General features: G+C 41.8%; 1 protein-coding gene across 2 annotated transcripts in view; it reads left to right on the forward strand.

Annotated features, from left to right (window-relative positions):
* The window catches only part of LRP8 (LDL receptor related protein 8), a 193,623-nt gene that overhangs the window by 128,175 nt on the left and 40,161 nt on the right, over positions 1–25,287 (forward strand). For both annotated transcript variants that reach the window (XM_075759371.1, XM_075759373.1), the window contains exon 4: positions 19,194–19,322. In XM_075759371.1, the coding sequence (XP_075615486.1) occupies positions 19,194–19,322 (129 nt within the window). The remainder of the gene's footprint in view (positions 1–19,193; positions 19,323–25,287) is intronic.

A 25,287-nucleotide genomic window follows, 5' to 3' on the forward strand; every position in this document is an offset into this window, starting at 1 on the left:
GCACATCTTTGCAGAATAGCTATTTGACTCTCTGTACCAGTCACCCTCCATTGTTTAGTGTGTTTTGAACTATTCCTTGTTACTTTTAATCAGCCAGTTTAAGGAGAAACGTTTAAGCAGTGTTTAATGTCAGGATTACAGAGAAAAAAACAGAATTTTGATTGTTTTTTTCCCTTCCTTTCATTGCCAGACTGTGCTGGTGTAAACATCACACCTTGTTTCATTTGAAATGTAGAATTATCCTTTTAAATTATACTTGCAATAAAAAACAGAAAAAGTAACAGATCTAAACTGTTGGTGGCCTCAGATCGCTGGTGGCCTGAATTCTGAGCACAGTTTGAGTCCTAATGTGCAAGATTTTCTGTTTACCTAATAGTGGCCATTGCATTGTGCTTATGCATACCAACTGCTATACACACGTCTTGCATTACAGTTTCTTTCCACAGACTAGTAAGCAAGGAGTTTCCATGTGTGTGACTGTTTTCTTTATAAGATGGGAGCCCGTAATGTTTTCATCGTATGGTATAAAATATTTATTACTGTTTTTAAAGGTTGGCTTCAGGAGACAGTCTGTGATGTGGTGGCATTTAGTAACATAAATCACAGTCCTTTTGTTTTTGCATATATTTAAGAAGCTATGAGGAGTTAGTCATGGAGATTTCTAAATACCAGGGAGACGACCACTGTGAAAAAAATTCAAAGGGAAATAGCTTGAAGCTATAGAATGATGTTTAGAAAAGGCCAATTTAAACTAAAAAAAAGTAATCCCTGTTATACATAATAAATGGAGGAGAGATCTCTAAAATTGTGCAAAAGTATTTTAAAAAAAGTCTGGAATTCAGGTTCCTGAGAAAAGTGTGTTCAATGATTATGCAAAATCAGGAACTCCACAACTGTAGAATCAGTTCTTACCTTTTCATAGCCTAACAATTCTGCATATTCTTCACCTTCACATGGATTTTTTTCATTCATCTCTTATGGTCCTGGCTTGGAAGAAGTGTTTTTTTCTGAAGAGCGTAAAGCAGCTGCCACTGGAAGCTGTTGTGTAACATAGGTTCCAGAAGGAGTGAATACATCTCTATCTGCTCATCAAATATTATGAGAACTAGGGCTGATGTTTCTGGTTTTCAAGATTTTTCTCTCCTGCTGAGCCAAAGGAAAAATTTTGATAGTTCAAAGCTGCACATGTGCTGACTTACATCCTCTGTACTGTAATTACTTAAGCGCTTTCCCAAATGCTAGAGGTCTTCAGAGATCAAAACTGCCTGGATGGAGAGGATAGAGAGGCTTGAGAAGAGAAGGAGGAAGAGCAGTGTGCGGTCCTTCAGTGCAATGATTCAGTGCACAGTTAGGATAGCCATGGATGACACATGTTAATACATGCAATACATGGATGCACAAATCTGTCTTTTAAAAAACATATACTATGCCTGGAGCTCCTGTACATCATGTAGCATGTAGGTTTTGTCAGCTAAAACCATATTATGAACTATACTTAGACAGCAGAGAGACTGGACAGAGCAAGTCAGGTTGTTCTATTGGTAACAATAGCATGTTGTATCGTCTTCTTGAATATTCTCACAGAATTTACATTTGATTTTCTATATACCCTGTTTCATTGAGACTAGGCATTATTTCAAAATAGTGCTGGAATTTGGATGCTGGGCAACTTGTAGGCTGGTTTTATTCTTTTGTATGGCCTCACAGTGTTGCCTGTATTGAAAAGGTTGATGTAATCAATTAACACATTTGAACGTGGTTATGAGCACACTTCTCCCGTCATAGTCAGTCAGGATATTGGTGTTATTTCAAACAGTACGAAATGCTGTTTGATTTTGCTGATTTCACATGGCTACTCTTGTTTGTTTTGTGGGGTTTTTTTTAACCAAACAGAATGAAGAATTCTTTTAGACAGTTTTCATACTTTCTGCTATCTAGGGGGAATGTAAGAGGTTATTTCCTTTACATTTTGAAGGTTATACTGGTTCAGCTCAGCCTTTGCTATTAACTCCAGCCTGGGATCGTTAGAAGGGTATGTTGTTCCAGGACTAGACTGTAATTGCGACACAGATCAAAATCTCTACCAGGCTATCCTTTTCCCTCTTGTAAAAGCAGATTAGCAGACTAGCATCTGTTTTCTTCGGGGAAGATGGCGCAGATGTCCACACTGCAGAGGAGCTGACTCACAGCGGTATAGCTGACCTTTCTGCAAGGCGTAGGATGATTAATGGAAGGTGTGCGTGTGCTTGCCAGTCATCCCGTGTCCCTGATGTTAGCAGCCAGGGATGGAGGCTTCTCGCTACTCTTGACTTTAGTCTGAAGCAGGACTGGGTAGGTGCTGTGACTCCTACCGTGAAGCTCTTGCAGTCTGCTAGACCCTTTCTCCTTGGGCTCCATGTGTTTTCTCTCCTGTAGTTAGCAAGTGGAAAAACCTACATAAAGACAATTTTGTCTTGTCGTCAGAGAAGGTTTTGGAAAGGTTAGACACTGCAGGTGCAGCAAGTTATTTAAAGTTCTGACATCAGACTCCTGCAAGTCTTGGGTGGCTGCATAGGAAATTATAGCTGACCTGCATAGGAAATGAGGTGTACTTTCAACTTGAAAGTCATAAAAATTACTTATCTAGACCAAATGCAATTCTACCTACTACGTAGGCTACAGAACTTTGTCTCAGAGATCTATGCTACCTCTTTTAATTATACTAGGGCAGGAAGAAAGTCTTCCTGCTGAAAATGTTAACAAGCCATGTACCATCCTGTAAGAACCAGTGCATTATACTCTGTTTCTGTGAGCTTTTCTCCCCCTTGCTACAGGGGTCAGATTCTTGCAAATAAAGATAATTCAATCACTGGGTTAGCAAATAGCTTCCAGAGCACCAGAACTAGTGAAGTTTGATGTGGAGTTTTTTTTCATTTGGTTTTTGGTTTGGGGTTGGTTTTGGTTTGGGTTTTGGGGGGTTTTTTTGGGTGGGGGGTGGGGAGGGAGGGGTTTGGTTGGTTGGTTTGGGTTTTTTTTCCCCTCCTACCCATCTCCTCATTCATTTATGTCCTGGGCGTGATTGACTTTTTGGTGCAGAAGAGGATAATAATTCCAATTAAAAGTTTTCTCCAGTTTCCTCCTGCATGGATTCTTTGTCTTCCAATATAGGTTGAGCTTATGTGGCAGCCTTTTGTTCTGTCAGAGTATTCTGCCCAGGTGTGTATTTTCACTGACCTCACAGGAACTCTCTTTGAGACCCCTTGTCTTTTTTGTTATTTTTGTTGATTTGGTCACTGCATTTAGAATTTATGAGGGCAGAGAAATAGATTCTTGGGGGGGGGGGGGTAGTGGTAATCATATATGGAAACTTTGTTTCCTAGAAATCAGCATAAGAACCTATTATATTGGAAGTTGAAACAATTACAGTCTAGGTGCAAGGGGTAGTTGGATAAAGACATTGCATAAGGAAATCCAGAAGTATGCATGAAAAATTTATGGCCAGGTTTATTAAGGATCGAAATGAATTCTTTAGCTGTATGAAAAGCCAATCCATACAATGTGATACTGGTCAGTGAGAGTGAAACAGTAAGCTGCGGCGGGAGAAAATGAGAAAATGCTATTTCTAATTTCTGTTCAGACAGACGAGGAAGAAGATATATCTGCACATTTAACAACATGCCTGCTACTAAACAGCAGCTATTATATTTTTGTGTCTTTAAAACAGAAGTACTGGCAAACTCTCATTGAAAGACACAGCGAATGAGTTTTCTGATCTGTATTTTGATTTTTCCTTTTTTAAGAAACTTCTATTACTAATTTTTTTACAGATGTTGGAATATTGGGGAAGTTTCAGTAAGTTAGTAAAAGCTGGTATTTTCATGGTAGTTTAAAAGGTTAAACAGAGCACTGTACAGAACCTGCTGTGGAAGCTCTGCAGTTCAAGACTTGAGTTCCTAACTGCCACAGCAGTACACTATTCAGCTCCAAGAGCTGTATGTGCTGATTGTGCTGTTACTAGTTTTGGACAAACCCATAGAAAGGCTGATAATGGAATAGAATACGTCAAGATTTAAAAAAATAAAAATAAAAATCTGTGTTAACATGTTAGGGAAAACAGGAATTGTCTCACTTTGCATTTTCTTGATTGAGTCATGACCTTGTTAATAAGATACTGTGTGTGTTAATAAGCTACTACGTGTATTTTGTGATATGTGATTTGACTTCAGCATAAAGGTTATAAAAATACAGTTTACAAAATAATTAGAGGCCATATTAAACTGAAGAACAGGTAATTGAGAGGTGGTAGAAGATCTGGGTAGCTGCTATAAAGTGGAAAGGTTATTAGAGAAGGGGTTGTGGACAATCTTACAAGGTTCACATGATTAAAGAGTTGGAACATATGCTTTATTAGTAGGGTATTTGATTTATTGGAGAGGGTTGAGAGTTGCCTTTATCAATTTACACCTGTCTCCTTAGAGAAGAGGTTTCATCACACAATTGTTTCTCTAGCTTAGCAAGAAACAGTGTAATTTGATCCGGTGAACAGAAGCCGAAACTAGATGAGAGAACTAGAGATAAGGACTAGAACTAGAGATAAGATAAAGCTCTTAACAGTAGCAGTAAATAAACAAGTGGATTCACTTGTTCAGAAATCTTTACCAATTGAAGTCTTTAAATCAAAATAGATACCTCTTAAAGATATGCTGCCATTTCAGTGGTGTCTTGATGTAGAAATGACAAACTTTTGCTGTGCAAACATTCAGCTGATTTTAATGGTCCTGTAGCTTTTAAACATGGGAAGCTCTCTCAGCCAGTGCAAGTAGACGTCAGTGAGACTGTGCAGTTTATACATAAAGACATTTGGCCCAGCTGCCGCAAGCCGCAGTGAGCTCTGCCATCGGGAGGTACTCAATCTGGGAATTAGTCAGGCATCCGGATCACTGGGAAGGAACTTTCAGGACAAAAATAGCCTTGTTTGGTTAAGGGAAAATGGTTCGTTCATAGGCAGGGGAGAGCCACTCTCCTTCCTCCTCCCCAACAGTGGATCATCATTCGTCTATCTCCAAAGGCAGTTATAGGTATCAAGAAACCTTTTTTCTGTTCTGTGAGCCTTGGAGACCTGTCTTTCCTCAACACATTGAAACCAGGAAAAACCTCTGAGAGGGGACATGTCATATGGATGGAAACTGTAATTGGTGAGATTTTGCACAGTGTATTAGCTTGCTGCCTGATAGGCACAGTGATGGCAGAGTTTTCATGGAGTTAACTTCTGCTCAGTGAACAAAAATTATCTGATAGATATCTATATATACTATCTTATATCTACTATCTACATCCAATAGATCTCTATATACTTCTTTTCATCTCTGATCTGCACAGAATATCCCCAGAGGTGGAGATGCTATGTTTTAGGTAGAGATAATGTGTTTTCTGGCATTGGCAGGTCTTGTTGCCATCACCTGCTTGAAGTAGGCTTGCTGCCTTTCAGGATTGGGCCTGCTGGGAAGCTGACAGTCACAGTTAAAGCAGGCTCTGCTGTCTTGAGCAAACTCTGGCTCATTTTCTTCTGATCAAAAGGACTTGGTGAAAGGTGCAGCTTGGATTCTTTAAAGCATCTCATTATAGGTTATATTTAGAAGTGGGAAGAATATATTATTAATTACAAAGATGCTCTAAAGCAGAGAAGCTGTTTAATCCATGGCCTTGATGAACAGAAAAGTTACTGTACTGAAGGAAGGTTATGCAATTAACAGTATATTCATTAGGAGTTGATCAGTTATCAAACTACACTTATCTTCAAGATAGTACTAGAATATCTGACAATTTCCTAGTTGTTGCTTAAGTGATAAAAGCGAGAGACAGGAACTGCCACAGGAAAATTTATATAATACAGTTTACATATCTGTTATCTGCCAGTTTTTATATATATATACACACATACACATACACACACACATACATATATTATCTTACATCTCTGTAAGAGATGTAAGCTGTGTGGTGTGGTTGACATGCTGGAGGGAAGGGATGCCATCCAGAGGGACCCTGACAGGCTGGAGAGGTGGGCCCGTGCGAACCACATGAAGTTCAACAAGGCCAAGTGCAAGGTCCTGCACATGGGTCGACGTAATCCCAAGCACAACTAGAGGCTGGGTGAGGAATGGATTGAAAGCAGCCCTGAGGAGAAGGACTTGGGGGTATTGATTGATGAGAAGCTCAACATGAGCCGGCAGTGTGCGCTTGCAGCCCAGAAAGCCAACCGTGTCCTGGGCTGCATCAAAAGAGGTGTGACCAGCAGGTCGAGGGAGGTGATCCTGCCCCTCTACTCCACTCTTGTGAGACCCCACCTGGAGTACTGCATCCAGCTCTGGGGGCCCCAGTACAGGAGAGACATGGAGGTGTTGGAGCAAGTCCAGAGGAGGGCCACGAAGCTGATCAGAGGGCTGGAGCACCTCTCCTGTGAGGACAGGCTGAGGGAGTTGGTATTGTTCAGCCTGGAGAAGAGAAGGCTCCGGGGAGATCTAATTGCGGCCTTCCAGTACCTGAAGGGGCCTACAGGAAAGATGGTGAGGGACTGTTTATCAGGGAGTGTAGTGACAGGACAAGGGGTTTAAGCTGAAGGAGGGTCGATTTAGATGAGATGTTAGAAAGAAATTCTTTACTGTCAGAGTGGTGAGGCACTGGCACAGGTTGCCCAGAGAGGTTGTGGGTGCCCCATCCCTGGAAGTGTTTAAGACCAGGTTGGATGAGGCTTTGGGCAATGTGGTCTAGTGGAGGGTGTCCCTGCCCGCAGCAGGGGGGCTGGAACTAGATGATCTTTAAGGTCCCTTCCAACCCAAACCATTCTATGATTCTGTGATCTCAGTTTACAGGCTAAGTACTCTCCTGTTGCCTTCCTGTGGAAGTGGGGTTTTGTGGAAGAACTGGAGATGGAAGTTGGTTGCACGTATTTCTTGGTTTACAGGGTTGCTAAATGGGCACAGTGTATAGCCACTTGCTGTAAGGATCATTACAAGAGGGTTTTTTGTATCTTTTGTTCCCACAACACCCCTTTTGCCAAGGTAGCTGGCCAGCGGGTTCGTCCTAGTATTGTTGTAGATGTTTGCTTTGATCTGTTTAGTACTCTCAATTCCAGTCCATTTACTGCCCCCCTAAAACAGAGCCACCTTTGCATAGGCATTTCTCTAACTTAAGTTATTTTTGTAATTATTTTCAGCATTTAAAAAATATGGTATTTCTTCTATCTTCAAGTTCAGACTGACATCTGGAAACTGATTTTTATTAATTGTGTGATACAGTCTGGTGAACTGGTTTTTAAATTGTGCTTAAAAACCTGTTGTTGAGTTGAGCACTAATTTGCTTCAAAAGAAGTGGAAAAGTCGATAGCTTAAATGTGCTAGAATGTGTATGAAATAAACCTTCTTCTGGAATATGTTTCTAGATTTGCTGTAATAGGAATGGAGCACTCTATGCATATTATGGGGAATTCTAGAAATTAATAAGAGAAATAGATAAATTGGTCCTGGTGCTTCTATAAGAATTTGACAAGTGACCAAGGTGATTGTGGCTGGTAGGCCTGTACTAAGCAAGATCATTGCTAGTGAAAAGAATGAATTCTTTTTTTTAACAGTTTAGGGTCACAGTGCCACAGATTTGAAGAAAGTCTAGAAAACTCTGTCGTTTGTAAACCAAAACCAGTCAAATAATGTTTGATTCAATAAAAAGTAAATGTGTCTCTTGTCTAAAAGTATCTGTGCAGAAATTGTTCCAAGATGCTTTCAAACTGTTGAGTTACAAATCACATGGGGAGGTATGATTGATTTATTGCGTGCTGCAATCTGGAGTATTTTATCACTGAATCTTTAGTGAAGAAGGTTGACATTAATAAAGTTGCAATGTATTTAGATCAAAAGCCTCTAGGAATAAAGAAAGAAGTACTACTATATTACTACGGATCAGGAGAATATAGTTATTTACCTGTGTTTCTGTAAAGAATAGCTCTCTTGGTGGTCTCTGCTAAGTCAGGCCATGAGGGATAGGCTTCATAAGTCAAGGCCACAGAGTTGGGTCTGGTGTGCCCATGGGATGCCCAGGTAATGGGCATTAGGCTGTGCTACTTAGGCACACAGCTGATGCAACCAGGCTGATACCTGAATAGATGACAAAAGACTTGTAATAAGTCACACTTCAGTGGAGGAAGGCTAAAGCAGTCATTCCCCCATTGTGCACCTTTGCTCAGCAAGGCCATCGCAGGCCCTGAGAGCTGTATTCAGCAGCTAAATGCATCAATTTGTCAGCTGTGTGGCTGCGTGAGAAAGTTGGAAAGTTGTTCAAAAATCTATTTGCTCATAAGGCTTCAAAATCACTGATCTAGGGCAGTGAACAAGTTTTCCTTTCAAAAGTTGCATTTCTCAGGGTTAATTAGCTGACTTCCATTCATGCCTAGCTTGTGCTGCCTTAACCTCCTGACTCTCATTTCTTCCTTGACACTCTCCTTTCTTTCCATAGCATGTCTGTGTTTGAACTTGCTGATTCCCAGCTACGTTGCTACCACTCTGTGCTGGGTCAGCTGTTACCTTCGAGTGTTTTATTCTCCTGAGGCTTATCTGAATCAGAATTGCCTTGAAAGCATCATGCATCACAAGTCATGGGGGAACACAGTGGATGATCATAGATTTTAAAGGCTGGCTGTAGCCAGACTTAGGTTTTCACAGTAGGCATCCTTGGATATAAGCAGAGGTAGAGGATCTATGTTGAGGAACAGAGCTCTGCTCTCAACCATGCCAGAGATTGGAGTTCAGTTTGATTTCTGGGCTATAGGAAAGGCAAATAATTATAAAAAATAATTTAATTCCCCCCCTGCCCCCAACCTCACCCATCACTGTTAATGCAAAAAGGAGGGGAGACTAAACTGCATTACAACTGGCAATGTGTGCACAGACTGACAGGGTAATTACTGATGTAGACAGTGCTGGGATGGGAGGTTTGACAGGACAATGTTGTACATCACTCACTTTCAAACTGGCTCTAAAAACAATAGAGTTTAAAGAAGATGTTATGTTCAGGATAGAAAAAACAGGAGTATTTTAACTGACCTTCTTAAAGCCATTTCTTTGTTGGATTTTTTTTTAATCTTTTGAGCATTAAAAATGCCTCTGACAAAAGGGATTATTTAATAGCTTTGCTATTAGAAAGCTCTCTCTAAAGAAAACTGAGTCCTGGGTTTTGCAGATGGGCCTATGCATTTGCTAACTAACAAAGTCAACTGTCAGTTTATTAAATTATTAAACTGTTTGAGATCAGCAGTGCACTTTGCTACTTTAGGTACACCAAAACCAGGTTGTTCTTCAGCTGTTCTTATTTCTTACTGTGATGTCTAAGTTTTTCCCTGGGTTTATTACTGGTATCTTCTCTCCTTTCCTCGGTGCCATGCTAAGAGCATGACCAGCTGATCCCTGAGGTTAGAGGTGCTCATCGGTGAAGAGAAAATAAAATTTTAAGTAGTGCAAAATGATCTGGAGAATTCTAATATGGAAACTCAGGTTTTCAGTAGCCAGAATAATGTCTGAGTGTCACAAGTCCTCTTGAAGACAAGTTCTGCCTTGGCTTAGAGGTGGAGCAGAGAAGAAGGCAAGAAGGTTTGGTGGTTTCACAGGGAGGGGACCATGTTAGGGTTTCAGCAGGGCAGGGTGAAGGATCCAGCCACTCTGACTCTGTGCCCATTCCACCTGCTCAGCTACGCAATGGTCTTCAGTGGCATTTGTAGCACCCACCTGTTTGAAGTCTCTGACGTTGCACTTTTTACCTATAAATACCAACAGAGTCTACTTTTGTGCTGATTTAAATTTGTACTTTGAACTCTTCCTGTAAGCAGATACAAGTTAAGATTTTATCCCTCTTGAGTTTAAAAGGGCTGGTCCGCCTTATGACTGCTGCTAATACAAAGACAAAACTAAATCATCTGTATAGCTAGTCTTCTCTTAAAAATCAGTGTAGCAGTAATATCCTTTTGTGACTTAAATATAAGGAAGACAATGGCACAATTGGCAAGGATATGTTTTGATTGGCTTGATTGGCTTGATTGATCAGGAGACTGGCTGGGATGGAGCAGTCGCTGGACCCATTTTGACAAATTTTCAACATGATCCGTGACTTGATTCCTGATTCAGTTGAATTCAGCAGCAAATTTCTTGGGCCAGGATTTTTCCATATGTGCTTGAACATTTCTCCATTTTAAGACCAGGGTAAATCATGGATTTGTCTCATCCATAGAGAAGAAATGGAAAGGACCAAAGTTGGTACAAGTAGAGAGAAAAGTTGGCAGATGGCCTCAGACTTCAGTTTGTTGAAATCCCCTTTTTGTACCCCTAAACAATGAGGGCTGTGCTTCATAGTGGTTAAGCTAAGCACTAGTCTGTCATTACAGGGCTGTATTAATTTCTTCTCTGGATTAATCAGAGTGTTTCTAGTGCCCATATGGCTGTGGTGTCAGGAAAGATGTAAAACTCTAGCATTTTGAAGTGGCAAGTGGTTCATGGTATCTCATATGGCTACACACACTGTAGTAGTGTTTTACTTGGATGGAGTTGGACTACACGAACCTTGTTTCTATTGTACACCTCTTCTGCCTTGCCACACGGAGTCTTACCCTTCATGCTCAGCTCTGCAATAGGATCAACACCTTCTCACACCACAAGTAGGTGGTAGTCATAGTTGTTTTCTATGTTACTGTTCAGAATTGATAGAAAATGGTACTACGGATTGGAATTCCTGGGTTACGTTAAGTCTCATTCAAGTTTATTAAAGGATTCATGCATCTCTGACCAAATCAATGCTTAGAGATATTTACCTAACATCTAAGAGAGATCTAAGTTCTATTGATCCTAAGAAGCTGGGCTGAATGAGCTAGGTGGAGTAGAAAGGCCAAGACAGTCCAAGGACTGACCTTGTTAAGGAATTGGTAACCTTCTGTGTAGAGGTGGTGTGTCCCCTGGGAAGGGAACTTTTTTTGTAACAAGCTGCTTGGGCACAAAAGCCGCTGTAGGGAATGAGCCTTTACAATATGTTCTTGAATTCTCATGGTGGGCTGACCTTGGCCTGATGCGGTGTGCCTACTAAGCTGCTCTATAACTCCCTTCCTCTGCAGGACAGGGAAGGGGAGAAAAGGGGGGGGGGGGGAAACAGAACAACTCATGGGTCAAGATAAAGGCAGTTTAATAAAGCAAAAGGCCACGCACAGAAACAAAGGAAAACCAAAAGATTTATTCTCTACTTCCTATAAGCAGATGATGTCCAGCCACTTCCCAGGAAGCAGGGCTTCAGTTTGTGTAGCAGTTGCTCCAGAAGACAAACGTAATAATGAATGGCCCCCTTCTTTCTGTTAGCATTTATTGTTGAGCAGACATCATATGGTATGGAATAACCTTTTGGTCAGTTTGGTCAGCTGTCCTAGCTGTGTCCCCTCCCAAGATCTCACCCACCCCCAGCCTGCTGGTGGTGGTAGGGAATGTTGGAGACACAGCCTTGGTGCTGTGCCAGCACTGCTCAGCAGTAGCCAAAACACTGGTAAATCCGTGGTTCGTGGCTTGGATTTACCCAAAATGAGCCAAGTGACTTGAGTCAAAGGACTTCAGTTCTCAGCAGCAGGGCCTGTTAGGCATATCAGGTAGAGAACAGAAGTGCTAGCAAAACAATGTCGTGCAAAGCTATGAAATTAATTAGGTGAGACATGTTCAGATGCATCGCAGCAAGTGAGCGTTTGCTATGTTTACAGAAAAACAAAATCAGCTGAAGTCCTGCCAGTCTTACTGAGGGAAGGAAATGCTTTTCTTATCCAAGTTTGATGGTAGTTTTGATTTTTAAAGTGGGCCAGTAAGACATAGCAATCAGGAATCTAAGAAAAATGATGTGCTGGAAACCCAAGAGTACTAGTACTTTGTCCAGCATACTATCTTGAGCTGTGCCAATATTCAGTATTCTGGGAGAGGTTTAAAACCAAACCGTAAGTGTACCAGGATAGCTCTGAACTTGGGTAAAGAATCCCTTCCTGACCCATGCAGATGACTCAAGTTGTGGGACATGAAGCTTAGTTATTCATTACTCTAAAACCCAGTGCCATTTGTCTTTTCAGCCTACTATAAAAGTATTTTACTTCACACTGTGCTCAAATACAGTTTATATTACCTATTAAAACTACTGGCACTACTCCTGAGAATCATTTTCTTCATTGAGGTTGTTTGTAGTGTCTGTATTTGAAACATGCTTTTCCTGTAAAAGTTACCTCACTCTTATTCTGACAGTGAGTCTATATTTCAGTAATTAGGATTAATCCTGGGATTTTGAATTCCTGATTATTTCACTCTGATCTCAGAGGTGATAATCACCAATGTGATAATCTGCCCAAAAGCAAGGTACATGTTATCTATTTTAGACATGCTGAACCCTTTGTATGCTAGGCTTATTTTATCCCTCCAGTTTCTAGGTAGAGGAGGAGTTGGAGATTCATTGAAACCTAACCCATGCTGTTGTAAAGAAGCCTTTCTTACAAGAACGGACTTAAGTGTTGTGCTGTGCGGTGGGATGGAGTTAAATCTGTGTAAATCCTTTTCCATTCCCCTGGGAACTTCTGAAGTCACCATCAAACAAATCACACCACAGAATCTAACTTTTTATCAGGTGTATCAACTGTTAATGCTGTTTATGGTATGATTTCTTGACCTTTATAGGATAGTTGTAGTAGCCTTTCCTAGTTTGTCTTTTAAGTCACTCACAGTAATTTATATTCAAAGTTTAAAGGTAACAGCCATAAGTTAATTATACTTTGTGCGGAAAGCATATGTTTTCACTATTTCTCTGCCTTTGCGTGCTCCCACAAGGGTTATTGCATATAAGTGTGTTCTTAGATACTCCAAATTGGTAGAGTCAGGTAGCAGCATTCCAAGTTCCCAGGTCCTGGGAATCAGTGTTGTCAGCATGCCCCAATTCTGACCTGAACAGACCATCCTGTACTTGCAGATAAATGGGTCGGCCTCCTGTGTCAACAAAGGCATCAATTGTGGTGGTGGTTTGGTCTCACTCCAAGTCTCCAAGTGCTGTAATCTTAATTCACGTAAGCCACTAACCATGACAGTTGTTATGGCCTGGGCTGGTTTCAACTGGAAATGTAAAGTTGCCTTTATTTTCTCAGTGATCTTAAGTGTACGCATAATACAGATACAGTGAGCAAACCAAATACTGCTACTGGATGCAGTTGCACTAGCTTTAGAAGTTGCAAGTTGATGTACAGCTTGCCCATCCCAGCAGGCTGATGCTCGTAGTGTGTTGCTTTACGTGCCAGAAAGAGAAGTTCACTGCAGAGTCCTAACCTTTGTGGAAACAATCCTTCGATTAACATTCCCCATAAAGTGTTCCATCTCTGTGTACTGCTAATGCATAGATCCAAACAGGGGCACCCAGTGAAGCTGTGGGTTCAGGGGAGTTCCTGTGTAGTAGTCACAGTGTGTGTGCTCTGTATACCAATGCCAAAGGAGTTCCTGAGACACATCCGCTGTTGGATATTGCTGCCCCCACACAAATAGTTCTCACTGTAAATGAAGCTCTTGTTTGATATTGTTTAGTTTGGACCCAGCTTGGCACAAGGAGGAGATAAGGGAGATTAACTAAATATAACAAATATGATTATATAACACTCTTTAGCAGAAAATCTGATGTGTCTTGCAGGATGAAGTAAACTAAGGCAACAGCAACCTGTTCTGAGCTACGGAGTGAACTAGTGGGTGAATAGGGTAGGAGCCACTGTTCCTAGCACCCGCACTGAGGTGGGTGAAGAGGCAAGGGAAAGAAAATACCAGTGCAGACACACCTTCAGCTGTGATAGTAATAGTCACAAGATGGATTTTGAAGTGTTTCTTATACACCCTAAATACTTCAATGGGTGCAAGTCAGCAGTGGGCATAGACTGGGCTATACATTCCTCTCTCTCTATATATATATACACACACACACACACGTACACATAAAAAACCTGACTATATATGCAGACTTGTTACTGAGATGTTTTTCTGAATTGTAAATCTCCAGGACCTGGGAACACTGAGTTCTGCCTTTCCCTAAGCAATCTCTACCTGTCAGCTCCCTTCCTCTTTGCTTTACTCATTTAACAATTGTGCTTGCTTGGGCTGGAAACAGAGGTGCTAATCCTGTGTATGGATGAGTATGGACATTTATTTTGTTCTTCGTACGTCTCTGAGATAGGACTGTCAGCTATGACAAAAGAAGATTTAAGGGCAATATTTGAGGAGGGGAGGTCCTTATTAAAAACTATTCCTTTAAAAAAAAAAAAAGCTGACAACCATTGCTGGAGGAAAGAGAGAGGTAGGAATTTTAAGTTCCGTAATAAAGGTAGTAGTGGATGTTTTGCAAGAATGACTTATTGGCATGTCAGAAATTAATTAAACCATTTTAGTATGGTATTTTCTCTGTTGCAGAATGAAGTTTTGGGATTTTTCTTCTGAAGAACCTGGGAAAAACACAGGGGGCAGTCTGGAGAGGATGGGGAGTTTTTTCAGCAGATATAGAGAAACCGTTCAGACCTGTAAGATGATGTATTTTCACAAAGGGTGTTCTTTTCAGTCTGCTGATGAAAAGTCTTGTGGGTTTCCCACCAGTAGAAGCTGCTTAATTACATTTTGTGTATGCTCTTAGAGTACCTGTTTGGTGAGAACCTGACAAATGGTCTTCTGAAAGTAAATCAATTCTGTTTTCTTGAGCTTTCTTGAATATACATGATGTCCGGAGCCTGAAAAGCACAGCAGTGGCACAAGAGGAAGCAAACAGTGGGGCGCCAGTTAGGCTCTATGGTTCTCTGAAAGACTTTGTAGCCTCCTGTAAAGAAAAAGAAGAATGTGCCATTGGCGGTAGTGAGTAAATGGAACCTTCTTGTCTTCTTTGCTCTTGTCTCCTTATAAATAAACCATTGTTGTCCATCCTTGGCATTTGCAGTTCATTGTGATAAATTGGTCTTGATGTGTCTGACATTTCAACCAAGTTGTTTAATGGTGCTTTTCTGAAAAGGCAGATCTTGCTATAACATGCATTGGTCCAGAATATATCCAGGGTAGGAGCAGCCACCATCACGTACAGTGCTAACCCTTTCGTTTCTGGGTGGATGAAGAGGAAAGTAGGAAGTAAATATTTTGGTCACGTAAGTCCAAAAGGCCTGGGTTTGTGTAAGCAGTATGCAGAAACATTAAGTCTGGATTGCAGTTGCTAAAAGCCTGTTTCATAGAGTGGACAACAATATTGAGTCCACTTACACTGCTGCAGCATCTCGAGGGGAGAAGAAAAAAGACTCCAACAAATTGCTGAAATAAAGCAGAAGTAGTTTCATCAAAATTTTGCTTTGAGTTTTATTCAAGATCCCCAGGTATCTGCCAGTGCTTACAAGTTGGTGGCTTCCATGCAACAATTGCTGGGGTGCAGAAACCATTGGAATGCAGAGATTTGAAGAACTGTGACCAAAAGCAGCTTCTGTTGCTGCATCCCTGCAAGTTCAAGCTTTGATTTAAATTTTTTAAATGTCTATAATCACTCTGTCAGCAAGATGGTTAACACAGAGATTGCTTTCCATAAATAGAAGTCTTCTGTCCATACCTTTCCAAACCTTTCAGCTTCTCAAAGCTAATAAGCATCTGCCCACAGCAGCCAAGTAAAAGTAATACCCATACTTAAACTGTGACCAATAAATAATCTTTTTGCTGGTTAATGATCCCAGTGTGTTATACCATTTTATAATTATATTTCACCTTCTTCAAAATCAGGTGTGTGGAAAGTGTTCTCATCTGTTTTGACCCGTTTAGTTCTCAATGGAGATTTACTATGAGGAAAAAGCTGCTTCTACTCGGCATCAGAACAAATTTTCCTTTCTGTCACCATAGCAAGAAGAACTAGAACAATTTTTTTGGGGATGCGGACCAATAACCTGATTAACAGATGTCTTTGTGACTTTTCTTGGTCTCCCAGTTTTCCCAGTATGCAAATCTTGTTCTTGAATGCACTGGAGAGAAGCTTTCAAAGTGAAAAAGCATGGGAATCCGTTTGGAATAATAAATCTAGCAAGGAAAGTGATTTTTATCTCATGTATTCTAAACATGTGTTTGCTTACAGTAAAAACTTGGTTTAGAGCATGGGGCGGCCTAGAAGCAAACCTCATTGCAGGGCCCAACCTTGAATTGAATGGAGGGAGAAGAGGGGCTCAGTGGTTATGAGTGCTCTGTCTTGCGCAGGCTCGGGGGAGCTGTGACTTCCTTGTCCCAGCAGCAAACTCCCATCTGTCTGGTCCTCTGAGGCAGCTCCTCAGCAGCTGGGGTTTGGTGGTGAAGACATTTGGGAGGGGACAGCTGGGTTTCGGTGGCCATGGAGCTGCGCACCTCAGAGCTGAGAGGCTTTGGAGGCCTTGATGGAGGAATGCAAAGCCCAGGTAGCTGCTGGAGACCCCAGTCATAGAATCCCTCTCTACAGTATTTGTGGTGAAGCACCCTGTTTTCACCAACGCTGTTTGGTAGGTCCCTCAGAAGACAAGGCAGCCCTGCTGTTGGGATTGGGGTCCCTTCCCTGCAGCTAGGCGTTGTGCTGCTCTGGACCCCCAGGCCTCCTGTGCTGCCTCACGTGTGTAGCCTGTGGCCATCCCTCTCCCTTTCTCCTCAGAGTTGCCACTTTCTCCTCAGAGAGGCCAGTGGCAGTAAGGTCAGGCTTCCGGCACCTTCCCTCCCTGGTTCCTGCAGGTTCCTCTTGCCAGAGTACAGTCTGTAATCCTTGTGTGGCTCTCCTCAGAGGTTTGGGGGCTGGGGGGGGGGGGGGGAGTTATAGTGACTTGGCTGCACACTTTTATTTTTCCACACCTATGCATGTGAGGGCTGGGGAAGGCCAGCAGAAGCAGTATTTTTGAGGTGCAAGTCCTCTGCACTGAAGGGCTGTGGTGCTTCTAGGCCAAATGGACTGTTTTACCTCCCTTTTTTTCTTCTTTGAGGAGGCTGCTGATCGCCGATCAGCTGTCACAGAATTTGTTTTTCCTTCTGTATCTATGAATTATTTGGGCATGTTTAAAGATAGTGTGCCCTGGCATACAGCTCTGGGGACAATGTCCGAAGCCCTTGGCTGTGGTGAGGCATGCCAGCTTCCTCAAGGGTGAGGGCAAGCACCTTGTTTGACACCATTTTGCACAGTTGGCAAGCGACCTGTTTTTTGGACATGCTGTCTGGCTTCTGTGGAAGGATGCGAGTGCTCAGCGCCACCGAGTGTCCCTCCAGTCGTGCATTATAAACCTGCAGCTTAGAGGGACCAGGGCCATGAGGAAAATCTGGGACATAGTTACCGGCCTGTGGCAGGGCGCCAATCTGAGCTGGCAAACATGTTGACCCCAGGGAGGTATTGTTGGGGAGCCTTTCCAGTGTCAGGTGATTTTTATTACTGACCTGCTGTTAAAATAATTAAAAGCCTAAGTAAAGATCCCTTTTTTCCCCCCACTCTGTAGATCATGCAACATTCATAAATGTTATTTAGGTATGCAGTGAGCACATTTCAACAAAAGTGCTGTCTTGCTTCAGGGTTATAAAACTTCATTACATCTGTTATTAACTGACTGTCTGTTGCAGGACCTAATTTTTTTTGATATATTGGTTGCCCCCAGACTCTAGAAACTGCTTCTTATAGCACTTCAAGGTGCTAAGACAGAGAAATCCTGGGATTAAATGGCATTGCTTTCTAAGTGGCTGACTGATGTTTGGGGGCTATAAGATGCCCCTCTACAGCCTTCTTGTGCAGGTGGAAAGGAAGAGGTACAATTTTCATCCTCTCTTGCTCAGTCCTTGGGAAGCTGATTGACTTTGCATAAATACCTTTACCAGGGCAGAGTAATGTGAAAGATAGTTTTAATTCAGAATTTAGGTTCCTACCTTTTCCCTAGACCTGCAGCTGTATATAGCGTTAGCATCATTAATACCAATGGAAGAACTATTTGAAAACATGTAATTTTTTAAAGAGAAAAATTTGTCTGTTTCATAAGCAAATCTTGCCAAACTGGGTGATGATTCCAGAATGCTAAACAATTGTTTAAACTGTGGAACATTATGCATTCAAGCAGCCTTGTCACAATAAATGTAGGTCTGTTGCTCTTTACACTAGTATGAAGAAAAAAAAAAAAGGAATTTTGGCAATGCAAAGTAGTTGTAAGAGTATGAGCTTTCACAGCTTGCTTGGTTCCAGATAAATTTGGCAGAATTTTTTTCATAGCCGTATTCTTGCATGTACTGGGGATTTTGCTTCTGCAGGTCTTCCTGTGTTTCCATGTCTTAGATCACGGTCACCTTTAATTTAGGTAGTTACAGTTAAGACATGTGTGAGTTTATGCTTGTGCTTGCCACTTAGTTCCCAGGTTTACTGACCATAATCTTCCTAGATCATTAAATTTAGAAATTGCCTTGCAATACCAAACATATAAGTAAACCCTTAGTGTAAAATTAGGCAATTTGTTTTTTCTGACTTAATTTGAGGTAGTATTTTTAGACTAGTTTGCCCAGTACTGGGACTCTTTGGCTGGGTCAGGCACAGGCTGGAAGGATGGAAAAGTCCTTGTCTTTGGGGAAGTCTGTGCAAGGATACCTGATTCATGAAGCAGCAGAATGTTGCAGAGAGGAACGTCACAGCACAAAGCTGGGCACTTCTAGCCCACGCACTGACTGAGATGGCAAGGGGAAGGTGAGAAAGGGCAACCAGGCACCAAGAGTGTGTAAAGAGCTATGGGGCTTACACACAGTTTGTTGCAACTCGGCATGACTGGGTTGGCTAGAAGCAAGAGCCTACCTGCAAAGAAATGCTAGGTAGTAGAAGTTGCATACGAATCTGACTTCTGTTCCTCTCCCCTAATTCCTTTGAATTTAAAGTTAAGTTTCTGAGATTCTGTTGAAATAAACAGTGGTGCTTTTTTTGCCGCCTCCTTTTTTTTTTCTTCTTTCCTGTAGAAGTAGTGTGATCTCTTTTGGGGAACACATATGGGACATGTAAGCAGCCATACCTCAAAAATCAGTGTTGACTTGGGATTTCATCACAGTGTGTCTCAAGATTGAGCCATGCGAAATAAAAGTAACTTTAAAAGTGCAAACAATGTTAGCAATGTCTAGAATTATCTTTGTTTTTTTTTCTTTATTTTATTCTTCCAGCCAAACAAGTATGTCCAGCTGAAAAAATTAGCTGTGGAGACTTAAGCAACAAATGTATCCCGTCGTCCTGGAGATGTGATGGGCAGAAGGATTGTGAAAGTGGTATTGACGAGGCTGGTTGCACTCCTGGTGAGTTAGAGTAATACTTTAATATGTATGCAACATCTCCCTTTAGGACTATAGAAGTCCTAGAGTGACTATTACAAATTGCATGTGAAGGGATGACTTTTCCTGCCAACAAATTCATCCACTCTATATTTGCAATGCTAAGTAGTGAATTTTAGAAAAAGAGAGGAAAGAAGGATTCTCCAGTTGGAGCTGGCTGGAGAATATAAAGTGAACTCTATGAAGAATTAAGTATTCTTTTACTCCCGTAGTACAATATAGTTAGTTTGGAACATTAGGGTTAATACCTAGATGATGTGGTAAGCACTTAAATAACAATGTTCAAACCTTCCTCCGTGATAGCTCAGCAGCTTCCCACCACATCCTTCCTCCTGCAGAGTGCAGCCCTGTAGACTAAGGCTAGCTTCTGCTGGGATATAATACATAGGCCTAGACGTTTCTTTATTAATAGCTTATTGGTTTCACTGGACACAGAGAGAATGATATACTATTTACTGTAACAGTTTTAAATTCAGTCCCTAAATGGCCATTGCCTTTTATTATGCCTTTCTCTGCTGAATGAAAGAGCTCTTTAACAGCATTTTCCCTCTGTGAAAACTCCTACACTGTGTAATCAAGCCATTTCTCAAACTGTCTTTTTGATAGACTAAACATGTTTAGTTCTTTATGCTTCTTGTTGTCAAGTATTTTCTTTTGAATGAATGCTTGACTCATTTTTGTGGTTCCCTTTGGTATCCCAGCTGATTTTCCAATTTTTTTTGTACAGACCACCAGAACTTAAGAAATATTAGTCTTACCAGTCTGTGCAGAAGTAAAATCACCTTTCTAATACTGTTCTTATATAACTTTGTTTGTCGTTATTAAATTTTTTGTGTGCAAATGGTCCCAAGCTATTAAGAAGCTATCTTATGCTCTGTGTAGTTACTCACCCATCTATCAATATTTCTGGTGTTGCGAGTGATATCAGCAATGTTATTTTTACTTCCAGAGTACTGCTGAAAGGGTTGAATGCTTATGCAGGCACACATTGGTGTTTCTTCATTTGGAAACTGAATTTGGGGCTCTAATACCTAGCCAGTTCATAATCCCCAGCATATTTTCTTATTGAAGTTGTGTAATGAAATATGTTTTATGTGAACATTTTGTGGTTCTGAGTAAAACACTGTGGATAAATTTATTTCTTTGCAGTCACCTGTATCAAACAAAATCTAGTATTACCAAAGATTCTACTGTTTGAGCAACCTGTTCCAGTGTTTAGCTACTCATTGTAAAAATATATTTCCTTTGTCCTTTTTTACTTTTTCTTTTGTTACAACTTGTTTTGATGTGGTAAGTTGGTGATGTGCTTAGACCCCTGGTCCCATGTCCTTTAAGCTAATAATGTTTTGGCAGTTTTCAAAAGTCTTCCTTGTTTTCTGTATGAAACTCAGTGTTCCCTCTACAGCATATGCCTTTTTTCCCCCATTGAATGGGAGGCTTGAATTAGAGGCAAGTTTAAAAGAGAATTGTAACTGCTAGTGAAAAATTATTCTTTTCCCAATAGGAGTTAATGAAATCAAAACAATTTTTACACTGGTGGCTGCCTCCACTTAGTTAATGCTGCTGCTTACACCAGTAGGAGTTGTCTCATGGAGTCTTTTATTTATAATAAAAATCTTCTTGAAAGAGCTTTGAACTTCTGTTTTTCAAGGCTCTAGGTAACCCCCCAAAAGAATGTAAATATGTTCTGAATGCCACATAATTTCAGCATAATGATGCTGTTAATGGATTTAGAAATAGCTGAGTGTTTCTCTTCTGGATGTTTCAGCATCTCTAGTCTTGCTTATCTTCCACATTTTTAGTGCATATATAGGTTCTTAAAATGGAAATTTAATCCAAGAACAGATTACCGTCTTCTCATGGTTGTTGGGTAACTCAGATGAAATGAATCGGTGATTTCCATTTAGTTCCTTATGGATTGAGTGTTGTCCCCGTGTAAGCTGCCACCTCGGTGGGAGCACATTGGCAATCTCTGCCGAGAGGTTGCTGCTGAATCTGAATGTGGGATGGGTCATTCTCTGGCCAGGGAATTAGGCAGGAAGGCCCTGACAGGCAAACTTGGAGCTTCCTGGGTGGGTGCAAACGTTCAGCAGCTTTCAGTCCCTAAGATCTGTCGACTCAGTACCTTACAGAAGCATTAAAGTCACTTGGAGAAGGAAACAGGAAGCACTGCTGACTGGCTGTAGTGGGAGCATGATTCAGTGAGTTTGCTTGTCAAGTTGAGGTGTTTTCCTCATGGATGAGAACGTGTTAGCTGTTTAAACTCTGAGAGCTTGTGGAGGATTGATAGCTATCCTCTCTTTTATCCAAATCTGATAAACCTCACTAAGTCTATCCACTGATACTCTGTTAACATTCCCATTTCTCCTCTGTTTAGAATCAGTTTTTTTCTTATCTCAGCAGCACACAGTATCCTGACAAAAAAAAAAGTCTGTTCCTATGTTCAGATTTTTTTTTTTTAACCTCTGCACTCACATTTTTGTTCTCATTTTAAAAGAAGCTTCAGTGCTGACTGTCACGTGCAGCCCCTTGGAGCAGAGCACCCTGTTATAGCTAAGGCTGCACCTCTCTCAGAGCTGATCAACTTGTCTATAAATAACACATCTTTCTGGATAAATGTTTGGAATTTTAACTATGGTGTGTTGGTTTTGCATGGCAAGGTTTTGGTAGCGGGGGGGCTACAGGGGTGGCTTCTGTGAGAAGCTGCTAGAAGCTTCCCCTGTGGCTGATAGAGCCAATGCCAGCCGGCTCCAAGACGGACCCGCCGCTGGCCAAGGCCAAGCCAATCAGCGCCTCTGTGATAACATATTTAAGAAAGAGAAAAAACCAGCTAGAGAGTGAGCTTTTGCAGCCGGAGAGAGGAGTGAGAAGATGTAAGAACATTTGCAGACACCAAGGTCAGTGCAGAAGGAGGGGCAGGAGGTGCTCCAGGCACCGGAGCAGAGATCCCCCTGCAGCCCGTGGTGAAGACCATGGTGAAGCAGGCTGTCCCCCTGCAGCCCATGGAGGGAGGATGAGGGGGTGTAGAGATTCCACCTGCAGCCCGTGGAGGACCCCACGCCGGAGCAGGTGGAGACACCTGAAGGAGGCTGTGGCCCCGTGGGAAGCCCACGCTGGAGCAAGCTCCTGGCAGGACCTGTGGACCCATGGAGAGAGGAGCCCACGCCAGAGCAGGTTTGCTGGCAGGACTTGTGACCCCGTGGGGGACCCACGCTGGAGCAGTTTGCTCCTGAAGGTCTGCACCCCGTGGAGGAGACTCACGTTGGAGAAGGTCGTGAAGGACTGTCTCCCGTGAGAGGGACCCCACGCTGGAGCAGGGGAAAGATGAGAGGAGTCCTCCCCCTGAGGATGAAGAAGCGGCAGAAACACCGCGTGATGAACTGACCATAACCCCCACTCCCCGTCCCCCTGTGCCGCTGGGGGGGGAGCAGAGGTTGGAGCCGGGAGTAAAGTTGAGCCCGGCAAGATGGGAGGGGTGGGGGGAGGTGTTTTAAGAGTTGATTTTATTTCTCATTCCTCTACTCTGTTTTGCTTAGTAATAAATAAGATGAATTCCCTCTCTAAGTTCGGTCTGTTTTGCTCGTGATGATAATTAGTGAGTGATCTCTCCCTGTCCTTATCTCGACCCACAAGCTTTCCGTTATACCTTTTCTCCCCTGTCTAATGAAGGAGGGGAGTGATAGAGCGGCTCTGGTGGGCACCTGGCCGTCAGCCAGGGTCAACCCACCACATATGGATATTCCTATTTCTTGATAGGAATAACTGGCATTTATTATTATAATTCTTCAAAAGAACTTAATACGGAGTTTATGAACGTTACTTGAGCCTGCACTTCTGCATTGGTAATTTGTACCACTAGCAATATTCTGCTGGTATCCAGATACAGGAGCAGGCTTGGTTGTGCTGAGGCTGTGCAAGCCCTTTCCCTGTGTCAAAATGTTCACAGTCTGAGTTAAGGGAGGATCTACTGCAGGAGAGGAAAGCAATGATTATGGTAGTAGACTCATCCAAAACTAAGAACAGTGCAAGTGTATTATAGCTCTTTCTCCTATCTCTGCTTCTGGCCTCCTTGCTTTTCAGATAATATTCTGGATTTGATAATTCTTGATGGATTTTTCTTCTCAGAATTGTGCAATTGCTTTTTGAATGAATGTGAAATTTATCCAGCATATTCAGTGTAGGCACTGGCACAGCCAGCTGGAGGAAGAAGGCTGCTGTTCAGAAATTCGTGGACAAAAGTATAGAATATGAATAAGAGAATCTTCTGTTAGGGTTGGGTTCACCTGTGTGCTTTGTATCAGCTACGTGCTTGGTGCATCATCTTGCACAAATAGAAGCAAACTGGTGTTCTACATCTCTCTGCTTTTGGTCACTTGTGAAGACTTGCTGTTTTGATTGGTACCCTGTGTGATCTGGAAAAGGTTTGTCACAGCAGTGCTCAGAATATCCTTCCTTCAAGGAAGAAGAAAATTTGCAATCTTGTATGCTGTCCTTGTGTAACCTCTGTTACACAAAGGGTTCAGCTGCAGTTAGCAAGCTCTGGACTTACCTGAGTTCAGGTGATTTTTTTTTTTTTTTAGCAGCATATCTTAAACAATGGATAAGTCAAATATTTCCGCTGAGTTTCCTAATCTCTCCCTGTACAGTCTAGCCCTATAAAAAGCTAGCCTTAGGAGTAAGCAAAGCAGACTGTATTAATCTGAAATAAGGGTCCTGTTTTCCATGTCTGGAGTGAGAAACAGCAATCTGATGGGTGAAATTCATTAAAATAAAAACTTCCAGAGAGATGTGTGAAATAGCCTTTGCTGGGCTGTTAGGCCTGGTCTGGTATCAGCATTAGGAAAGCAGTTATCTCATAAGCAGTCCAGGCACTGACCCCAACATACTGTTTGGAAGCCATTATCAATGGATGGTAAGGGATTTTATTGTTGTTCACCCATGAACAAGGAGGAAAAATGGTGTGATTTCCACCCTGTGGAAGAACTTCCCAAGGAAGCAGTGGAAGCTGTGAATTATTTAATGTGCAGTGGATAAAGCACCAGTGATTAAGGATCCAGTTTTGTGTCTACACAGGCTGTAATTTCACCAGGGATTAATTGTGGCTATTAATCCTTGCATGTAGGTAGCTAAGTGCCTGTCTGCCTAAATAATTTGCTTCCAGCAGGTAGGCTTTAAGTCCACTGCTACCTTCCAGTGCACAAACAATTTTTGCAAATGGAAATATCTGCCTTTTTAAAATAAGAGAGTATATAAACAAAAAACCCCTTATTTTTCAGTTCTTTGGAGCAGAAGCAATTTGTGTCTTTACAATACTAAGTGTGCTGTAGTCATAGGTCAGGTTCAGTCCTCTAAAATAGACATCAACAGTTAATGAAAGAGAAGTCTTGAATTTACTGGCTTGAAGGTGCTGGCTTCCTCTCTCTTATTTCCCTGGTTGAGGTTTTCTGCTCCCAGCATACCTAACGTTTGTCACAATTGATTGGACAAGCTTAGGAATGTGTTTACTTAGACTAAAAAGACAAATTAAATATGAGAGACTGTAATTAAAGCATCACAACTCAGGGTCAGTCTGGACTTTACTAACTACTGCAGAACTTGTTAAATCTCTGCTAAGAGATATATTAACCAGTGTTTTGTCAGCTGCTCAGGAATGCAGAGAGCATTTCAGCATGGCTTTAGAACATTCTGTAACAGTTGAAATGGGCATTGCACCCCTTTAATGCACACATCACTTGTTCCTCCTGACGGGATTCTGGGATGGTCAAGAGCGAGAGCAAGGCTCTGGCCCCATCTCTTCAGATTGTGTTACTGGTTCTCACCTGGACCACTTCTTGCACCCAGTATGGAAATTGTGTATTGCAGATGAGGAGTTAAAGTGTACAATTTTCCCCTTTCCCAATAGTCAGATGCAGTGAAATAATGTATTTAT

This window comes from Balearica regulorum, chromosome 8, assembly GCF_011004875.1.
Source record: "Balearica regulorum gibbericeps isolate bBalReg1 chromosome 8, bBalReg1.pri, whole genome shotgun sequence".
NCBI lineage: Eukaryota > Metazoa > Chordata > Aves > Gruiformes > Gruidae > Balearica > Balearica regulorum.